This window comes from Mixia osmundae, assembly GCF_000708205.1.
Source record: "Mixia osmundae IAM 14324 unplaced genomic scaffold scaffold_15, whole genome shotgun sequence".
Classification (NCBI taxonomy): Eukaryota; Fungi; Basidiomycota; class Mixiomycetes; order Mixiales; family Mixiaceae; genus Mixia; species Mixia osmundae.
The window spans coordinates 21,006-37,230 of NW_014575549.1; the positions used below are offsets into that span (position 1 = coordinate 21,006).

A 16,225-nucleotide genomic window follows, 5' to 3' on the forward strand; every position below is an offset into this window, starting at 1 on the left:
TGACGAGCGATTGTTGTACTTTCGACGTTCACGAATAGATGCAGAGGATATGCAATCTTACATAGGCAGTGGGTGCAACACAGGATACATAGTGAAATGCAAAAGGGGTATCGACGGCTAGCGAGGAAGATCAGTAATAGTCTGTCACTTGACCCATTAGCTTGTGTTCAGATGGGAGGAGGCCCGAGCTTACCCTTTTCGCTCGTCTCGTAATGGCGACCGCCGAAGCAGCATGCGAATATGTATGGAATGATCGCGCAAAGCGAAGCAGCAGTGGCGGCCCAGGACAGCCAGAGTGCGTTGCCGAATCCAAAGTGAAGGCCGAGCGCGATGCCGTTGACAGACCGATTATCGATGGCCGAGCGCAGAACGACGACGATGGCGGTGTAGATTGCACTGCCGACGAGCAAGCAGATGAAAGCGACGATGGCGAAGATCGCGCCTAGCAAGAAGGCGAAGCGGTGAGCGAGGAAGCCAGTGAAGAGTGACAGGCCAGAGAAGATGGCGCCGATCAAGAGGAAGTAAAAGGCGACTCTGCTGGTTGTGCCGAGGTAGCCTTCGTCGGTGAGACGGGTGCCTGTTGGCAAGACGGTCGTGATGTCATTGGTCAGCGAGGCGGGTGCATCCGAAAGGAGTGTCGTGAGCGGCAGCAGCTTGTTCCCTGCTGTGCTTGACTGACAATAGACTGGCCGTGCGCCCTCGCCGGCATCGTCGGAGCAGTAATTCCAGAAGCCCCACTGGTAGTATCTGTGCAGGCCTTGGTTGTCTGCTGTTCTCACGTTCGACGTAGAATACAATCCGGTGATGTCTGTGACGCCAGCAGCTTGGAGTCCTGCGCCTAGGCCGGTCGTGTCGAGCGTGACGAAGCGGATATGTCGATAGACTGTGCCATACCGTACTTGGCCAATCTCTGCAAAGATAATGAGGAGGACACTGCACAGCCGGCGTTCAGACACTGCGCAACGGTTTCTGTGTTGGATACGCCGTACCTGGCCAGTGCAAAGAAGATTCCGATAGACGCACACGCGCCGCGCTTGCCTGCCATGATGCTGAAGGTGGTGATAGAAGGCTTGTGGGATGCTGTGTCTTGTCGGTGACCTTGCTGGGAACGCAGGAGGACGACTTCGATATTTCAATGTTCAAGCAGCATCGCCACGCGCGCGCCATTTTTGTGACACGTCATTGCGTCATCGAGATGAATACTTTTGACGCGATGACCTGGCAAGCTGCAGCCGAAGCTGCAGTGACGTTGACCTCGTTCGACGCTCGATGGCAGCTCAAGAGCGAGTAGGCACATCGATACAGGCTTCAGAAGCTGGGCCAGATCTACCGAAAAATGCATTTCGTCTGGCGCAAACGACCCAGCTCGATGCATTGCTCACTATCGTGCGAGACCAAAGGACGAGCCGAGGCGACTTTATCTTCTACTGTGACAGGCGCCTTGCGTCGCGGGCTGCGCAGCACTCAAGCTGACCGGTGCGCGCAGGATTTTCCGTCTGCTCGTCGAAGAGGGACTCAATCACCTGCCTGTAATCGAAAAGCAAGTCACCACGCCGACCGGTCAGACTTACAATGGTGTCGGCTTCCAAGGCGCCATTTGTGGCGTGTCCATCATGCGCGCAGGTGAAGCGATGGAGCAAGGCTTGCGTGAATGCGCAAGATCAGTGCGGATTGGCAAGATCTTGATACAACGGGTTCGTCGACTCGGTCGCGCGTGTGAACCGTGCTGAGCTCGAACGTAGGACGAGGAGACGGCGCTACCCAAGCTCTTCTATGCAAAGCTACCAGAAGATATCTCAGAGCGCTACGTGCTCTTGCTCGACCCCATGCTGGGTAAGTCTATTCTGACCCGGCGAGGCAGGCGCTCATGGACTGTTACACAGCGACGGGTGGATCTGCAATCAAGGCCATCGAGACGCTGCTCGAGTACAAAGTAGCAGAAGAGAGGATCCTCTTCCTCAACATGCTCTCGTCGCCCGAAGGTCTGCGGAAAGTCTGCGAGGCCTTTCCCAAAGCTCGCGTCATTACGGGCTGGATCGACCGCGGGCTCGACGAAAAGTCGTACATCGTGCCCGGCATCGGTGGTGAGTCGCTTCTTTCGTTCAATCTCACCAATACTGAAGAGGAATTGTCAGACGCGGGCGACCGCTATTTCACCTAGCAGACATCTCATGGCTGTTGTTGTACCACAAACGAGTGTTGTCGTTGTCGTCAGCTCTCGTTCTCCGACTTCGTCATCGGCTTGGTCTCGTTGCGCAATCGCTCGAGAGCAGACCGTGTAGGTCCGTCGCCAGCTATGATGCGTTCTAGCCACTCGCCACGAACGCCAGAGTCGACAATCGTCTCCAGCACCTGACCAAAGTCGAGTACACGCGCCTTTTCTTCATCCAGCGCTTCTGCCAAGCGTGCTTGCTGTTTCTCTATCGCTTCCTTGAGCGTGCGCATCTCTTCGTGTATCGCGTCCAGTTTGTCGTCTACTTCGTCCTTCCGCCTCGCCGTCTTGACGCGACCTCTCACATTCTCGCCCACGATCAAAGCCAGGGCAACGCTGAAGAGGAAGGACTCTGATAGGAAGTTGGCGCCTTGTGAGATAGCCTTTGCATCGTTCAGCGGTCGGATCTTGGTGACGGGCTCCCCGAGGAGGTTGGTACGCATTTTGAACTCGGTGCGGTGCATGAACTGGGCGATATCGATGCATACGGCTCGAAAGCGAGGATGTTCTTGTGCTTGTGACTTGAGCTTGGCCGAGATGGGCTTTGCTAGCGTGCGGATGGCTAGAGAGGCTATCTTGACGCTCGCCATGTCGCGGAGCCGTACGTGGCGAGCTTACCGTCGCCCAGGGCTGTAGCTGTGCTGCAGTCGCAGCCAGATTGTCACTGGCCCCCCTGTAAGTGGTGGACTGTCAAGTTGTTGCTGACCGCCGAAACGGCCGAGGCCGAAACATTTTACACGTTCGAGTAGTCTATGAAGACTCGGCCGTTGAACGCCTGACACGCACTTTTGGTGGACTTAGATACTCACAGCGATGACAGTCTCGGAAGAAGACGAGGTGAGGATGCGAACAAGCAAGACACTCCCCAGTCTCGTGCCTCCGCTCAACTTTGGACTCGTCGTCGCCGGCGTCTTTCGTTCTGGCCACCCAAACAGACAGAACTTCGAGTTCCTCGACACGCTCGGCTTGCGCTCCATCATGTATCTGGCTGATGAGACCTATCGCTCCGATACTTCCAATTGGGCAACCGCCCGAGGCCTCAAAATTATGCATTTCCGTATGGAGCAGATCAAAGAGCCCTGGGGCGAGATAGATGAAGCTATGATGGCCGAAGCTGTTTCGTTCTGTCTCGACACGCGCAACTTGCCTCGTCAGTCCTTGCCCGGCTCTATCGCGCACTGGTAATCATACGACGCGCACAAACAGTGTTGGTGCATTGCAACAAGGGAAAGTCAAGGGTAGGCTTGCTCTGCGCGATCCTGAGGAGAGTGCAAGGCATCAGCCTGACGAGCGCCTATGATGAATTCTCGCGCTTCTTCGGCGCAGCGCGCGAAGGCAGAGCTCACGATCTCGAGGCACGTTATTTGTCAGACGGAGCACGTGTACATGTCACTGACAGGTCAGCGAGAGCAGTGCATCGAGACATTCAATGTGAGCTCGGTCATGTATGACCCGCAGTACAAGCCCACGTGGCTCCTGCAAGGCTGAGTCTGACCTCCGACGCCGTGCATTCCTCGGCGCGTCTCTCAACTGCAAGCGTGCCCATCAGCCTCACAGCCCGCTGCGCTGCTCTCGCGCGGCGCAGATCAGCTTTCAAAGACACGCCTGGACAGCAAGACGCTCTCTTCACTGCCAACCTGGCCCTCAGGAGCTCAGGAGAAACGTGTTTCATCGTGACACCGCGCGATGCCGTCTCCACGTCCTCCGAAAGCTGTGCAGTCGCCCTTGCGCAGTGCGGGCGCAGAGGCTTACCATCGACTGCCAACGCCTCAGAGCTCAGAAGCGATATCGCCCGGCTCGCACACGAGCGATCGAGACAACACGAGAGACCCGTTCGAGTCTCGCTACGCACCCCAAGGCGACCTCTCAACGGCAGCACTCGAGCTCGGTCCCGTTGCTTTTCCGGAAAACCTTCATACCTCGCTCACTTCGTTGGGTTCCAGCGAGACGCTCGTCCAGTCCCAGAGCGGCGGCTCGATCGGTGCAATGCTTCACGACATCGAGCACGATCACACTCACCGCCGTTTGGTCGATCACCGCGACGATGACGAAGAGGACAGCCTCGCACAACTGCCTGCAGCTTTGAGGGCTCATCAAGACGAGGACGAGGATGAAGAGTCCCAGTACCTGACCCAGTCCAGCTTCCCGCCCGGTCAGGGCTACTCCCACATGCGTCATGGCTCGGACTCTCCCTCTTCATCTTTCGATCAGCTGGCCTACCCGCCCAAGACAACAGAGCGCTACGCTGGCGTATCGCTCAAGGACGAACCACTGTCGGCTCTCGGTGCCTCGGCATCCAACGACGCGTTCAGACTGTCGCTCCTCAGCCTACCTCCCGGTGCAGGCCCGACAAAGCAGCAGATTCTCGAACAACGCGAATGGCAGAAGCGTGCAGGCGCCCCCAAGCGCGGCCTCACTCGTCGTCTCAAGCTCGTAGGCGGAAACTTCATTGCAGACTATGAAGTTCCGCGGGCTGTTCTCAATGCCGTCGAAAGCCAATATCTCGATGGTCAGTCGTCTCGAGACGTCCTGCCAGCTTGCATACTAACACGCGGGACGAGGCAGGCTCGCGCAAGAATGAGTTCAGCCACATGCGCTACACAGCTGCGACATGCGATCCTGATGACTTTACGCCTCAGGTGCGCGCGATTTGCGCTTGAAGGCTGCATCATTGATCATTTCGCAGAATGGTTGGACGCTGCGTGCGCGGGAAGCCGGCAGAGATACTGAGCTCCTTGTATGTCTGTCTCTGCCCTTTCCTGACTGGCTGACGTAAGCGCAGATTGCCATCACTTCGTACAATGAGGACCGCGCACTGCTCTCGCGGACCCTTCACGGTGTCATGCTCAATGTTCGCGACATCGTGCGCTCAAACGCTCGGTTCTGGCGTCGGACTGCAGAGGAAGGTCGTCCTGGCTGGCAGCGCATCGTCATCTGCCTCATTTTTGACGGTCTTGATCCTGCCGATAAAGGCGCTCTCGACATTCTCCAGACGATTGGCGCTTTCCAAGATAACATCATGAAGAAGGACATCGATGGAAAAGAGACTGTCGCTCACATCTTTGAGTACACCACTCAGCTTTCGGTCTGTTCGACTGCCAGTGGTAAATTCAGTCTCGTCACCCCTGCTCAGAATACAGAGGGTCAAGGATCAGAGGCCAATTTGGTCCCTGCTCAGATGATCGTCTGCATCAAACAGAAGAACGCAAAGAAGATCAATTCGCATCGCTGGCTCTTTAATGGTTTCGGGCGCCAACTTGCGCCCGAGGTTTGCATCCTCATCGATGCTGGCACAAAGCCTGGCACAAAATCGCTCTACTACCTCTGGGAGGCTTTCTACAACGATCGTCATCTAGGCGGCGCTTGCGGGTCAGTTCCTTCGCTCTCGTGACGGGTCATTGCTAAAGTACGGCGTGTCATAGCGAAATCCATGCGATGCTTCAAGGCGGCAAGAAGCTCATCAATCCTCTCGTGGCTGCTCAGAATCTCGAGTACAAGATGTCCAACATCCTCGACAAGCCCCTCGAGTCGTCATTCGGCTATGTGTCTGTCTTGCCAGGCGCCTTCTCTGCTTACCGCTATTGCGCTCTGCAAGGCCGTCCACTCGAGCAATACTTCCACGGCGATCATTCGCTGGCCGACCGGCTTGGCAAGAAAGGTCTACACGGCATGGGTATCTTCAAGAAAAACATGTTCTTGGCAGAGGATCGCATTCTGTGTTTCGAGCTGGTGGCGAAAGCAGGCGCGAGTTGGAAGCTTAAGTATGTCAAGCCGTCGAAAGGCGAGACGGATGTGCCCGAATCTGCAGCCGAGCTTATCAGCCAACGTCGTCGCTGGCTGAACGGCTCCTTTGCTGCTTCCATCTACGCCATGGTGCACTTTTTCAGACTTTACCAAGTAGGCCAGGACTTGGAGACATAGTGAAGAAGTGCTGAGGATGTCTTGCAGACTCGGCACAATCCGCTCCGTATGCTCTTCTTCCACATTCAGGCGCTTTTCAACATTTTCTCGACCATCTTTTCCTTCTTTGCACTCGCCAACATGTGGCTCACTTTCTCGCTCATCATTCAGCTTTTGCCGGCTTTAGATGCTCAGCATCCGGTCTACCTGCAAGTCCTCGCTTTCTGTGAGTCTACGAGAGCTCATGCGATGCGTCACTTGCAGCTTCGGCACGCGAGGAATCACGCTCTGGGTCAACGAAGCCTGTCTCTGGATCTGGGCCGGCACACTTGCGCTATCGTTTATCATCGCGCTCGGCAATCGACCAAAGGGCGAGGCGGGTACTTATGTGCTCATGTTCTGGATCTTTGCGCTTCTGGGGTACTACCTGCTCGTCTGCGCCGTCTGGCTCACGATCAAAGCTTTCACTGTCAGCTATGCTAGCTTTTGGAAACTTTGCCAAGTCTCACGTGCTCGCAGGGCATTCAATGGAATGGTGCGAGTACGATCGGGGAGAAGGTTGGCGAGCTGCTCACTGGCAGCAATAACGTCCTCGTGGCCGCGCTCGTGTCGACTTACGGCGTCTATCTCTTCTCGTCACTTCTCTACGGCGATCCCTGGCATATGCTTCACAGCTTTCCTCAGTATCTCGCCCTTGCGCCCAGTTTCGTCAACATTCTCAACGTTTATGCATTCTGCAACTTGCACGATGTGTCATGGGGTACGAAGGGCTCCGATAAGGCAGACGCCCTACCTTCGGTATCGTCAAAGAAGGAGAAAGGGAGCGATGGCGTGGTCGAAGATATTCAGAAGCTGCCTGAAGATATTGAACTCGCCTTCAAGGAGACTGTCTCTCGTACTCGTCAGTCTGCTACGCAATCCTGTGTGCCTCATGTGCTGATCTAGTATCGCAGTGGCGCCCTATAAGCCTGTCGAAGAGCCCAAGGGACTCAGCATTGACGATTCCAACCGCACTTTCCGTACTCGTTTCGTCAGCGTCTGGCTGCTCGCTAATGGCGGTCTCGTCTTTGCTGTGATGTGCGTACACGTCTGCTGAAGGGCGCAGATCACTGACTACAGGCTACGAACAGGAATGTCGCGGGCGTCGATACGCACACGATTGACTCGCAAAAGAATATGCACTCGCGGCAGGGATTCTACTTCAACATCATTCTATGGGCGACATTCGGCTTTGCGTTCATCAAGTTCATGGGTTGCCTAGCGTACTTTCTAAGTCACAAGTTCGTCTCGTACACGTTCGCTCAACAGATGCTGATAACCTTTTTCAGCTTGGGCAAGTGCTGCCGACGCAATTAACCGCCCAAAGCAAATCTGCGAATGTATGTAATGAAATGACATGCATTGAATCCACAGAGTACCGCTATGAGGAAGTAGTGACTGGCACAAGATCACCAATCTCACTGACACTGGTGCTTGTCGCTGTGGGTGTGGCGGTCGCGGCAGAAGTGGCGGTTGCGGTCGTGCTCGTAACGCTCGCAGAGGTCTGCAGATTCGCTACTATCGATTGGATAGTGTCACTTTGCGAGGTCGCGCCTTCTTGTTGAGCGAGCGCAGACTCTTCCTGGGACAGGCTCGAGCCTGTACCGACGAGGGAGGAGACGCCATTGCCGAGCGAGGTGGCGAGTAGCCCGGAAGTGCTGTTGCTCGCTGCAGGGTTCGAGATGATTTGCAGGATGTTGTTGTTGGCGTCCATTGTGACGAGAACGGGTGTCAGGCCAGCAGAGGCCAGCGAGGAAGCAGGCGTCAGCGAGAGGACATTGCCACTTGCGTCAGTCTGAATGAGATCGCCTGCCGAATCGAGCGTCTGGGTTGTTCCGGTTGTAGAGCCAGATTGCGCTTGCACTGCATTACCTTGCGAATCGACAAGGACGACGTTCTGCTTGAGATTCTGACCAGACAGGAGCGAGTTAGTGCCGGATAGACCATCCACTCCGCTGTCGCTTGTGAGTGCATTGGGCAGTGCCTGCAGCTGGCCGTTGCTTGCATTGATGACGACGGTTGAGCCACCGGTGAAGGCGCGCCTGTGATGCCGTCTAGATCGATGAGTGTGTGGATGAGCAGCAATTGTCGCGACTGCCATTGAGACTAGGAGAATCGAGCTGAGCTTGAACATGACCTGCTCTGGCGCTTCAGACACGTTGTCAAGTCAGCAACGAGGTACGTACGGACGAGATGACCTAGAGAAGAGTATCGAGGCAGGCCAGCTGCAAGCTATCGAAGCTTTTAAGGGCAAGAAGAGGGATGAGGGTACTCGACGAACGTCCGACGACTATATGAGTTTCCGAGAGCGTTGTCATGCTGTGAGTGTGCTTGCAGATGGTGAATCGAGATGGGGCATCGTCTCTGGCGCAGGCCGTGCGGCTTACGGCGGTCTGTGTGCCGACTGCGAGATCTCGAGAGAGCCAACGCGTCAGCTCGCCGCCAAGCACGTCGACGGTATCGGTCGAGCTATGGCCGACGAAGACGCAGCAAAGCTCGCAGAGCCCACGCACATAGCTGATGTCGATGATGTAGCAGCTCCATTTGCGCCAGAACCAGCGAGGACGTCGCCTACGACGCCCAGCGTATCGATTCTTGCGGCAAGCCCGACTAGCAGTGTAGCAGCGCCTCCTGCAGCTACAGCAGCCCCGACAACCGCCGTCGAGGCCCACGAAGTGGTCCCACTACCCACGCAAGACTCAAAGGAGCTGAAGGAACTCGCAGAAGTGTTTCCAGACTTGGACAAGGATTTGTTGAGAGACCTGCTCGTCATGCACGGCAACGATGTCAACGCTGCTGTCCTCGCGCTCTCAGACTCGACAGATGCTTCACATCCTGCCGCAGAGTCAGACGAGGCATATGCACGGCGGCTGCAGGACGAGGAGCATGGGCGTCACGCGGCCCAAGCAAGGCAGCAGCAGTCACAAGGGCCAGCGTACACTCATCTTGCTTATCAGCCAAGACAGTCACGATCACGTAACACGACAGCCCAATCCGCCGCCTCGAGTGAGCCTGGCCAGGAGCAACCTGCGCAGATCGGCGAGGGCAAGGACGAGCTCGAGCAGGTCATGGCAAAGCTATCGACTGCAGCTGAGTCTGGCAAGCGCATTGCCGGTACTTGGTTCAGCAAGATCAAAACACGCGTCGAGACAGGCTTAGAGGAGCTCGAAGCCAAGAGAGCTGCGTCCGCGCAGACACAGGCCCAGACTCAGACGCAAGCGCGGCCCAGTCCAGCTGCAGCGCGACCAGACAGCGCGAAGCCGAAGCCAGTAGCCACGAACAGCGCGATTGGGACCGGTGCCACATCAAGCTCCGCACCAACCCCAACGTTGACGCAGCCTGGGAGCGAGCCTACTGGCAGCAAGACAGACTACGGAAGGCTCGGACTGGTTCCGCAGCAGCGAATCAGCTTGGTTGACGACAACAGAAAGGTCAAGACTCGAGATGACGACGAAGAGTCACTCGAATATACCAAATCACCTTTTGACGACGACGATTGATGATACATACAGCCACTCATTGGGAGCAGGTAGCATAATGAAATCCGAAGCTTCTGTTGTTTCGATACAAAATGTACACTAAGCTTAGACAGTCTCGAGTCTAGCTGGGATATCTAAAAGTCGTCTCGTGCAAGGTGTCGAGAACGTACTATATGCGAAAGATGATGCTATTGCAGCTGCGAGGTTGCAGGCGCTGCATTTGGCTCCTGCTGCATGTCGGGAGGCAGATCGAATTGCGAGGCCATCAAGGTCGCAAACTGGTCGCCGGGCGTGTTACCAGCGAAAAGCTGACTGCTGAGCGTGTCGAGCGCGGTCATTGTGCTCGGCTCGCTAGCGAGGTATAAAGGACCGCCGTCTTCATACAGCGCAAGTGAAGCAGCTTGCGCGTTCATCTGCGCCTGCATGCTCTCTTCGATCATCTGGTCTCGAACGGCTGCCATGTCCATAGAAAGGAGATCCGGCGCGGGCGCAAACGTGGGCAAGGTGGGGTCTGGCAGCGAGACCGATGTTGGCAAAGGTGTCTTCTCGCCCAGATCCATGGCCAGCGAGGGCGCACGAGAGAGCCTTCCGACGCCGTTCTCGAACGGCATCGAAGGATCGTACTTGCTGTCCGGCGTGTCGGATGCAGAGTTTGAGCCAGACTTGGATGTATCTTCTTCTACAGCCACGTCGAGGGCGAAAGCACGCTCAAACGAATACGTTTGTCCGGCTTCTTCGAATGAGGCACGAAGTAGGAACTCTTGCCTGCCCGATTCGGATGGCACAACGCCTTTGAAGTCGACCACTGCCGAGCTGTCTTCGCGAGCTACGATGCGTACCCAGCTGGGTAATATGCTTGCCGACCAGTCTGCCCCGAGCGGTGCATTCTGTTGATCCCAGATGCGGGGCTGTCGAACGAATCAGCAGTCGCTTACTGTGACAAGAACCTGCGCACCTCCCACGACCATTCGTCGCCACTTCGCAAAGTCTTCTGGCTCGGTATTACGATATGTCGCTCGTGTGCACGGAATTGCCATCCACCTTGGGGCATCTTCTTCGCATCGACTGTCCAGATGTGATTGCCTCTTGACTTGCACTTCTTGCCTTCCTCGTTGAAGCGTGCGATGAATGGCTGCGCCCACAAATAGACTTTGATCGTCTTCATCGGGCAGTCTGCCTCCGATAAGCCAGCGTCATACACGGCTCGCGAAAATGACGAGGTGAAAGCCTGAATGCGGAACTTGAAAGGGCGATAGTCACCAGATTCGTCGATCTTTTGAAGCTTCTTCAGCATCAGCGGCTGATGAATATTGTCGCCCTTCTCGTCCTTCGCGTCCACTGTGGTTCGTGTAAGTAAGGTCAGCTAGATATGCGTGCGTCACGTACAATCATCACAAATGCCCTGCAACCAGTGCTCAAAAATTGCGTCCAACTTGCGCTTCAGCTCGTCGCTTATCGGATTCGGGTGCTCCTTTGCAAGTGCGGTCGACAGGTCCCATTCGATGGTTTCTCCACGCTCTCTTTCGACGCGCACGCTTTCCATTCGAACGACAGCCGGCGGAGGGGTTTGACGAGCTGTACTGGCACTGCTTGGCCGTCTAGAATTGCCGGCGGTGAGCGTGCCAGGCGGTAAGAGGTGCTCAGAATCGTGATCGCTCGGATCTTGAGATAGCCCGCGTCCGTCTCGAGAGATCGGCACCTGCATAGACTCTGGGGTCGTGTTGATGCGCGGTAACCCCGTGCGAAGCGCACGGTGTTGGACGGCCAGCACCTGGTTCGAAAGCTGATGTTCGGCCTGTAGCTGAGCCATAGTTGGTCCGTTGCTTGCTTGTTGACTTTCACTCCGAGCGCGAGCGACATCTTCCGAAATCGCCGGGCTCGTAGTCACGGACTGAACTGCTTGAGCACTAGCCATTGCCAAAGCGCGCTGCTCCAGTGGCAATAGAGGCGCATGAGCGTAAAGCTGGGGGTTGATGGCCAGCGTGTGCGATTCGTCTGGTCTTGAACCGATCTGCAGGAGCATTTGCGCTTGGGCGTGGTCTATTGCTTGCTGCGTGACTATCAAATCCGCTGCAATCGGTGATCGCTGCGCCTGCGCATTCATCCCGTCCGGACTTGCTCGAGCCGTTTCATCTATACGGGACAAAGTGCTCTCCGTTCGAGCTGGCACAGGTCGTGCCTCTGATGCCGCCTCTGAGACTGCCAGCTGCAGGCTACGAGATGCAGCCGGTGCTACTACCGGCGAGACAGGAGCATGATTCGCCGCGGCAAGCGGCGAGGTGGACGGAATTGGGAGCATAGACTGTACTCGCCGAAGATTGCGCATTGGACCACCGGGCACGTCCTGCTAACTCGCATGAGCATTCAAACCCAGCAATAAGAGGGTCTTGACGTACTTTGAGCGGTCTGCTAAGATCGACGCGTTGTTCGCTAGAGACTATAGTCTGCTCAAGTCGATCTCGCAGTAGGTTGGCGGTCGAGTGGAAGACCGACCAAGTATCGTCGAAATCTGATGGATCCATCTTGCCTCGATAACGAATGACATCGGAGAAGCGCGAGAGCTGTTGATGCAGATGCTCGACGGCCGATTCCAGATCGCGCATGAGCTGAATGGCAGGATCGCCGTCATCCGCACTGCCGGCGTCACCGTGGCCAATTCGATTGGAGCGTGACCTATCCGAGCCGGACGAAAGCTGCGTTGTGATAGCTGGCGATTGGAGAGCTGAATAACGTGCGAGGTGCCGAAGCAACTGAGGCGACGAGCGCGCGCTTGCAAATTCTCTATCAGAATGCGCGGCATCGAAGTAGCTCGAGGTATCGAGGTGATCAGAGTCATCTTGAGACTGATGCATCCCGTTTGTGCGGCTTCCTTGAGCATGGTAGAAGTTATTATAGGCACGCGAGGGCGGGGTGACCGGCCGGCTGCCAGGACGGCTGGCATGGCCGGCTTGAGGGAGCGATGTCGCATCGGGCGGCCTCTTTTGACTCGATCGCGAATAGCTTCTGGTGCGACCTTGTATACCGCTTGACAAGTGTGCAGACTGCGAGCTGTGTGCTCGCTCATGGTTTTGCTGGCCTGGTGTGCCATTGGTCAATGCGCCTGATACGAGCGATACGAGTTGCTCCTGCTCCTGTTGACTGGGGAGCGAGGGATGACTAGCTGATCGCTCATGATCTAATTTCTCTGTGCTCTTCGCGCTCTCGTGCAAATACGTCACAGGTGACGCGGAAACGGTGGGAATGCTGACCGGCGCACTCGCAATGCGACCGTGATCAGTCAGACTAGGTCGTCTGACAGGCAGGTCTTCTAGAGGGGTGAATATGTTGCCGTGGCGGCTTGCTTCATCGAAGAAGGGTTGACAGGTCGTCGTGGTCGTCGTGGCATTCATCCGATCAGTGAGACCCGAGTGCGCAATGAGCGTACCGTGCAGGTCGAGATTGGGGTCATGGGGTGGCCACACCATGCGCCTGCGCGGAGCGGAAGAGCCATTGCTCATGCTGGCGTTGCCATAGCTCGTCGCGACAGTCGAAGATACGCTCGATGCCTCACTTCCCGGCGTGGAAGCAGCAGGACTCGTCTGTGCTGACCACGAAGCGAAGGAGAAGCCAGAGCCGTTGATATGAGGGCCAAACTTTGTGGTATGATGCGTTGTTTGTGGTGATGCATTGGACGGCGCGGGCGAGTGAGTGGGCGCAAGCGCGGTCAGCGAATAGTTCTGAGGATTCGACCTCTCCCAAGCTCTTGGACCGGGGCTGTCGGCAGGGGCATAGGCCAGAGTCGAGGGTTGCCCGAAGAAGCTGCCAAAAGTGGGTTTATTAAATGAGCTGCCAAAGGTGAAAGTATGGCCATAAGTACGAGAGCTAGGCCTGGAACTGTTGGCCGTGCCGCTGGTAGTACTGGCATGTGCTGTCTCTGAGGAAGAGGAACTAGCAGACAGGTCTGCATATGCTGTCTGCAGGGTTGGCGGTAGCAGATTGGTTGGACAGTCAAGCTCGATATCTGAGTGCTTCAGGATCTGATCCAAGTGAGCTGCGGCAGATGTCGATCCTGTAGATTGTGGCTGCGCCAGTCCTGTGAGGAGTCCATTGGCGGCTTGCTCGAGAGTGACCGGCGGCGTGGCGGGCGGCTGAGCAGTAGACATATCGGGTCGCGCTTCAGCATGGATCCATCAACGTTCGTCTTGCCAGCCCGTCTTTGCCTCGCTATGCAAGTCGTCTATTCCCTCGCTATGCAGGTCGAAAGGCCCGAACGTGCTATCCTGATTGCTTTGGCTTTAGCTCAGCTGGGTGCAGGCGCACTGACAGTGGCTGACCGATACAAAGGGCCTGCGCTTTCGTGTGGCGTGACGCAGACTGGCACGAGCTCGATGATAGGTGATGCACAAGACGTTGGCCGTATGCAGAGCCGAGTTCAGAGTCTTATCGAGAATGGACAGAGCTCAGCGTTGGCTCTGATCGTTAAGCTGGTAGGCACAGCTATAGCGCTAAGATACTCCTGTTCCTTGATGGCTGAGGATGCTACAGACAAAGGCTGACTTATGTGCCCAGCAATGTGTAGGAGATTGCCTGTATAGGGCGACACTGGTCAGATTGACTCTCGGCTAAGTCAAAAGACGCCAGCGTCGACAGCAAGCATCCTTCCGGGTCGTATAGGCGAGATGCAGAGACCGCAAGAGCACACGGTACCACTCGAGAATTAGCAGCCGAGCGATCGAAGACGAAGCAAGAAGCAGCTGCCAGCCAGGCAAGGGATCTCCAATCTTTTAGAACTCGCTCCTGCTGCCCGAGACAGACGCTCGGCGAAATTTAGAGCGCTGCTAGCCGCAGCCCAAGAGCGATCGAGACAGCCACGCGTGGGGATCATTTGTACTCTGCAATTCAAAACATTCTGCAGCCGCCCTGCCACACTTCAGTGACCTTCAGCTCTGCCCCAGGTGCTCGATGGCCGAGATGCATGTGAGTCGATCTAGTCCGCAAAGCTATCATACGCTACTGCCATGCAACTGGGCACCGTCTACCTGTCCAGACCGTTCATGAAAAAAAAATTCGTAACCGAGGTTCAGCACACTCTATCACGACTTATCGACTGAGGTCGCACCTTATATAGACAGTACCTCGCAAGAGCATCTTTACTCTCGACGAGGTGATTCAAGGTCAGCGAAGATGGAAGAGATTCAGTTAGAACTCTGCTGCCTCTCCTTTCCCAAGGCATGCCGAGCGTCAGAAGCTATCTCACATTAGTCTCCGTGCATAGAGATGTAATGCATTTCGTGCGACGTCTTCATATCGTTTGCGTGTGCGTTTGCGTCATGTGATGGTCGATTGATATGTGGCGAGAGCGGGAGCTCAAGCGAAATATTGTCCACCGTTGACGTGAATGGCTTGACCGGTCATGAAGCTGCCCTGTTTTCCCGTGCACCAGATGTATGCTGCGCCAAGTTCTGCCGGCTGAGCGACTCTTCCGCGCACGCCGATGGCCCCGTCACCTATGCCCCAGCCTTTCATTTGGTCTGCTTCGCGACTCGCGGGTTGCAATGCTACAGATTCGAGCGTCAGCGCTGCGCAGACAGCTCCGAGGAACTTACGAGTGAGTACTGGGCCGGGTGCGACTGCATTGACGGTGATGCCTTGGGGCAAGAGCTGCAATGCCAGGGACTTTGTGAAAGAGATGATGGCTCCCTTTGTGGAAGCATAGTCGAGCATGCCTCCGCTGCCCTTGTAGGCTGTGACGGACGACGAGTTGACTATACTGGCACCGCGCTTCATGTGCTTGAGGGCAAACTTGGTGAGAACGATCATGGACCAGACATTTGTCTTGAGCGTCGACTCGACATTCGCGGGATCAATGTCCTTGATATCCTTGCACTGTATCTGTTGTGATGCGTTGTTGACTAGCACGTCCAAGGCTCCGTACTCTTTCATGTGCTTCTCGATCACAGACTCTACAAAGTCGAGCTGGGTCAAGTCGCCGGGCAAACGCAGGCACTTTTGACCGGCGGCCTTGATCAGCTCCTCCGTTGTGACGGCATCCTTTTCTTCTTCCGGCAAGTAGACTATCGTCACGTCTGCGCCTTCACGCGCCATAAAGATCTGCTCTCGGATTCAGTATAAGGCGGGCCTCTATGATCGCAACATACGGCGACTGATCGTCCGATCTGCACTTCTGATCAGCTCGGATGGTTTCGAAATACTCGCAAGGAACACATACGCCGCTATCACCACCGGTGACGATGACCTTCTTGTTCTTCAGTTGCTCCGAGCCTTTATATTCCTCCAGACTTGGTTTGCCATCGTGCCATACTTCCTGCATCGCACATGAGCTCATGATCTAATACCACCCGAATCGCGCACTATCTTAGTATGTTCTGCTTGCGTGGGCATGTCGGCGTCGAGTCCGGCTCCTGATTGCTTGAATGCCTGGATGAAGGCATGTGGATCGTACGCCGTGATGGGCTCGTCGGACGATTCCATCTCCTTTCGTGGGTCCGAGCCGCTGTCGTGGTCGAGCGTCTTGATATCTCCACGCATCGCTGAGCCTGCCATGGTGGATGCGAAGTCGATGCAAGGAAAATCTCAAAGTCAAGGTGGATTCGCA

The 16,225-nt window shown here is 55.9% G+C and overlaps 10 protein-coding genes across 10 annotated transcripts; 4 read left to right on the forward strand and 6 right to left on the reverse strand.

Annotated features, from left to right (window-relative positions):
* Nucleotides 1-68: 68 nt before the first annotated feature.
* L969DRAFT_80145 (uncharacterized protein) lies at nt 69-1,050 on the reverse strand. The gene is made up of 2 exons (XM_014709398.1): nt 990-1,050; nt 69-933 (listed from the first exon to the last, which is right to left on the reverse strand). Exons 1-2 carry the CDS (start codon nt 1,043-1,045, stop codon nt 168-170), a joined length of 822 nt encoding a protein of 273 aa, XP_014564884.1. The 5' UTR covers nt 1,046-1,050; the 3' UTR covers nt 69-167.
* Nucleotides 1,051-1,269: 219 nt separating this feature from the next.
* On the forward strand, nt 1,270-2,186 carry L969DRAFT_613025 (uncharacterized protein; the record flags this gene model as incomplete). Its single annotated transcript, XM_014709399.1, has 4 exons — nt 1,270-1,436; nt 1,487-1,694; nt 1,743-1,833; nt 1,884-2,186. The coding sequence occupies 4 exons, from the start codon at nt 1,270-1,272 to the stop codon at nt 2,159-2,161; spliced, it is 744 nt and encodes a 247-aa protein (XP_014564885.1). The 3' UTR covers nt 2,162-2,186.
* Nucleotides 2,187-2,211: 25 nt separating this feature from the next.
* On the reverse strand, nt 2,212-2,802 carry L969DRAFT_55174 (uncharacterized protein; the record flags this gene model as incomplete). The annotated part of the gene is made up of 1 exon (XM_014709400.1): nt 2,212-2,802. One exon carries the CDS (start codon nt 2,800-2,802, stop codon nt 2,212-2,214), a length of 591 nt encoding a protein of 196 aa, XP_014564886.1.
* Nucleotides 2,803-3,025: 223 nt separating this feature from the next.
* On the forward strand, nt 3,026-3,700 carry L969DRAFT_97328 (uncharacterized protein; the record flags this gene model as incomplete). The annotated part of the gene is made up of 3 exons (XM_014709401.1): nt 3,026-3,362; nt 3,419-3,567; nt 3,626-3,700. The coding sequence occupies 3 exons, from the start codon at nt 3,026-3,028 to the stop codon at nt 3,698-3,700; spliced, it is 561 nt and encodes a 186-aa protein (XP_014564887.1).
* Nucleotides 3,678-7,500, forward strand: L969DRAFT_269472 (glycosyltransferase family 2 protein). The gene is made up of 11 exons (XM_014709402.1): nt 3,678-4,721; nt 4,778-4,851; nt 4,899-4,949; nt 4,995-5,581; nt 5,635-6,109; nt 6,161-6,321; nt 6,377-6,581; nt 6,632-7,013; nt 7,066-7,189; nt 7,243-7,392; nt 7,441-7,500. The coding sequence occupies exons 1-11, from the start codon at nt 3,899-3,901 to the stop codon at nt 7,466-7,468; spliced, it is 3,060 nt and encodes a 1,019-aa protein (XP_014564888.1). The 5' UTR covers nt 3,678-3,898; the 3' UTR covers nt 7,469-7,500.
* A 32-nt stretch (nt 7,501-7,532) lies between these two features.
* L969DRAFT_80155 (uncharacterized protein) lies at nt 7,533-8,469 on the reverse strand (the record flags this gene model as incomplete). The annotated part of the gene is made up of 2 exons (XM_014709403.1): nt 7,533-8,293; nt 8,433-8,469. The coding sequence occupies 2 exons, from the start codon at nt 8,467-8,469 to the stop codon at nt 7,533-7,535; spliced, it is 798 nt and encodes a 265-aa protein (XP_014564889.1).
* A 153-nt stretch (nt 8,470-8,622) lies between these two features.
* On the forward strand, nt 8,623-9,651 carry L969DRAFT_97331 (uncharacterized protein; the record flags this gene model as incomplete). The annotated part of the gene is made up of 1 exon (XM_014709404.1): nt 8,623-9,651. One exon carries the CDS (start codon nt 8,623-8,625, stop codon nt 9,649-9,651), a length of 1,029 nt encoding a protein of 342 aa, XP_014564890.1.
* A 167-nt stretch (nt 9,652-9,818) lies between these two features.
* On the reverse strand, nt 9,819-13,772 carry L969DRAFT_55287 (uncharacterized protein; the record flags this gene model as incomplete). The annotated part of the gene is made up of 4 exons (XM_014709405.1): nt 9,819-10,538; nt 10,586-10,968; nt 11,017-11,974; nt 12,027-13,772. The coding sequence occupies 4 exons, from the start codon at nt 13,770-13,772 to the stop codon at nt 9,819-9,821; spliced, it is 3,807 nt and encodes a 1,268-aa protein (XP_014564891.1).
* A 27-nt stretch (nt 13,773-13,799) lies between these two features.
* On the reverse strand, nt 13,800-14,842 carry L969DRAFT_55270 (uncharacterized protein; the record flags this gene model as incomplete). Its single annotated transcript, XM_014709406.1, has 3 exons — nt 13,800-13,889; nt 13,944-14,048; nt 14,729-14,842. 3 exons carry the CDS (start codon nt 14,840-14,842, stop codon nt 13,800-13,802), a joined length of 309 nt encoding a protein of 102 aa, XP_014564892.1.
* On the reverse strand, nt 14,525-16,214 carry L969DRAFT_90974 (uncharacterized protein). The gene is made up of 5 exons (XM_014709407.1): nt 15,982-16,214; nt 15,839-15,934; nt 15,768-15,785; nt 15,216-15,720; nt 14,525-15,167 (listed from the first exon to the last, which is right to left on the reverse strand). The coding sequence occupies exons 1-5, from the start codon at nt 16,171-16,173 to the stop codon at nt 14,977-14,979; spliced, it is 1,002 nt and encodes a 333-aa protein (XP_014564893.1). The 5' UTR covers nt 16,174-16,214; the 3' UTR covers nt 14,525-14,976.
* Nucleotides 16,215-16,225: the final 11 nt, after the last annotated feature.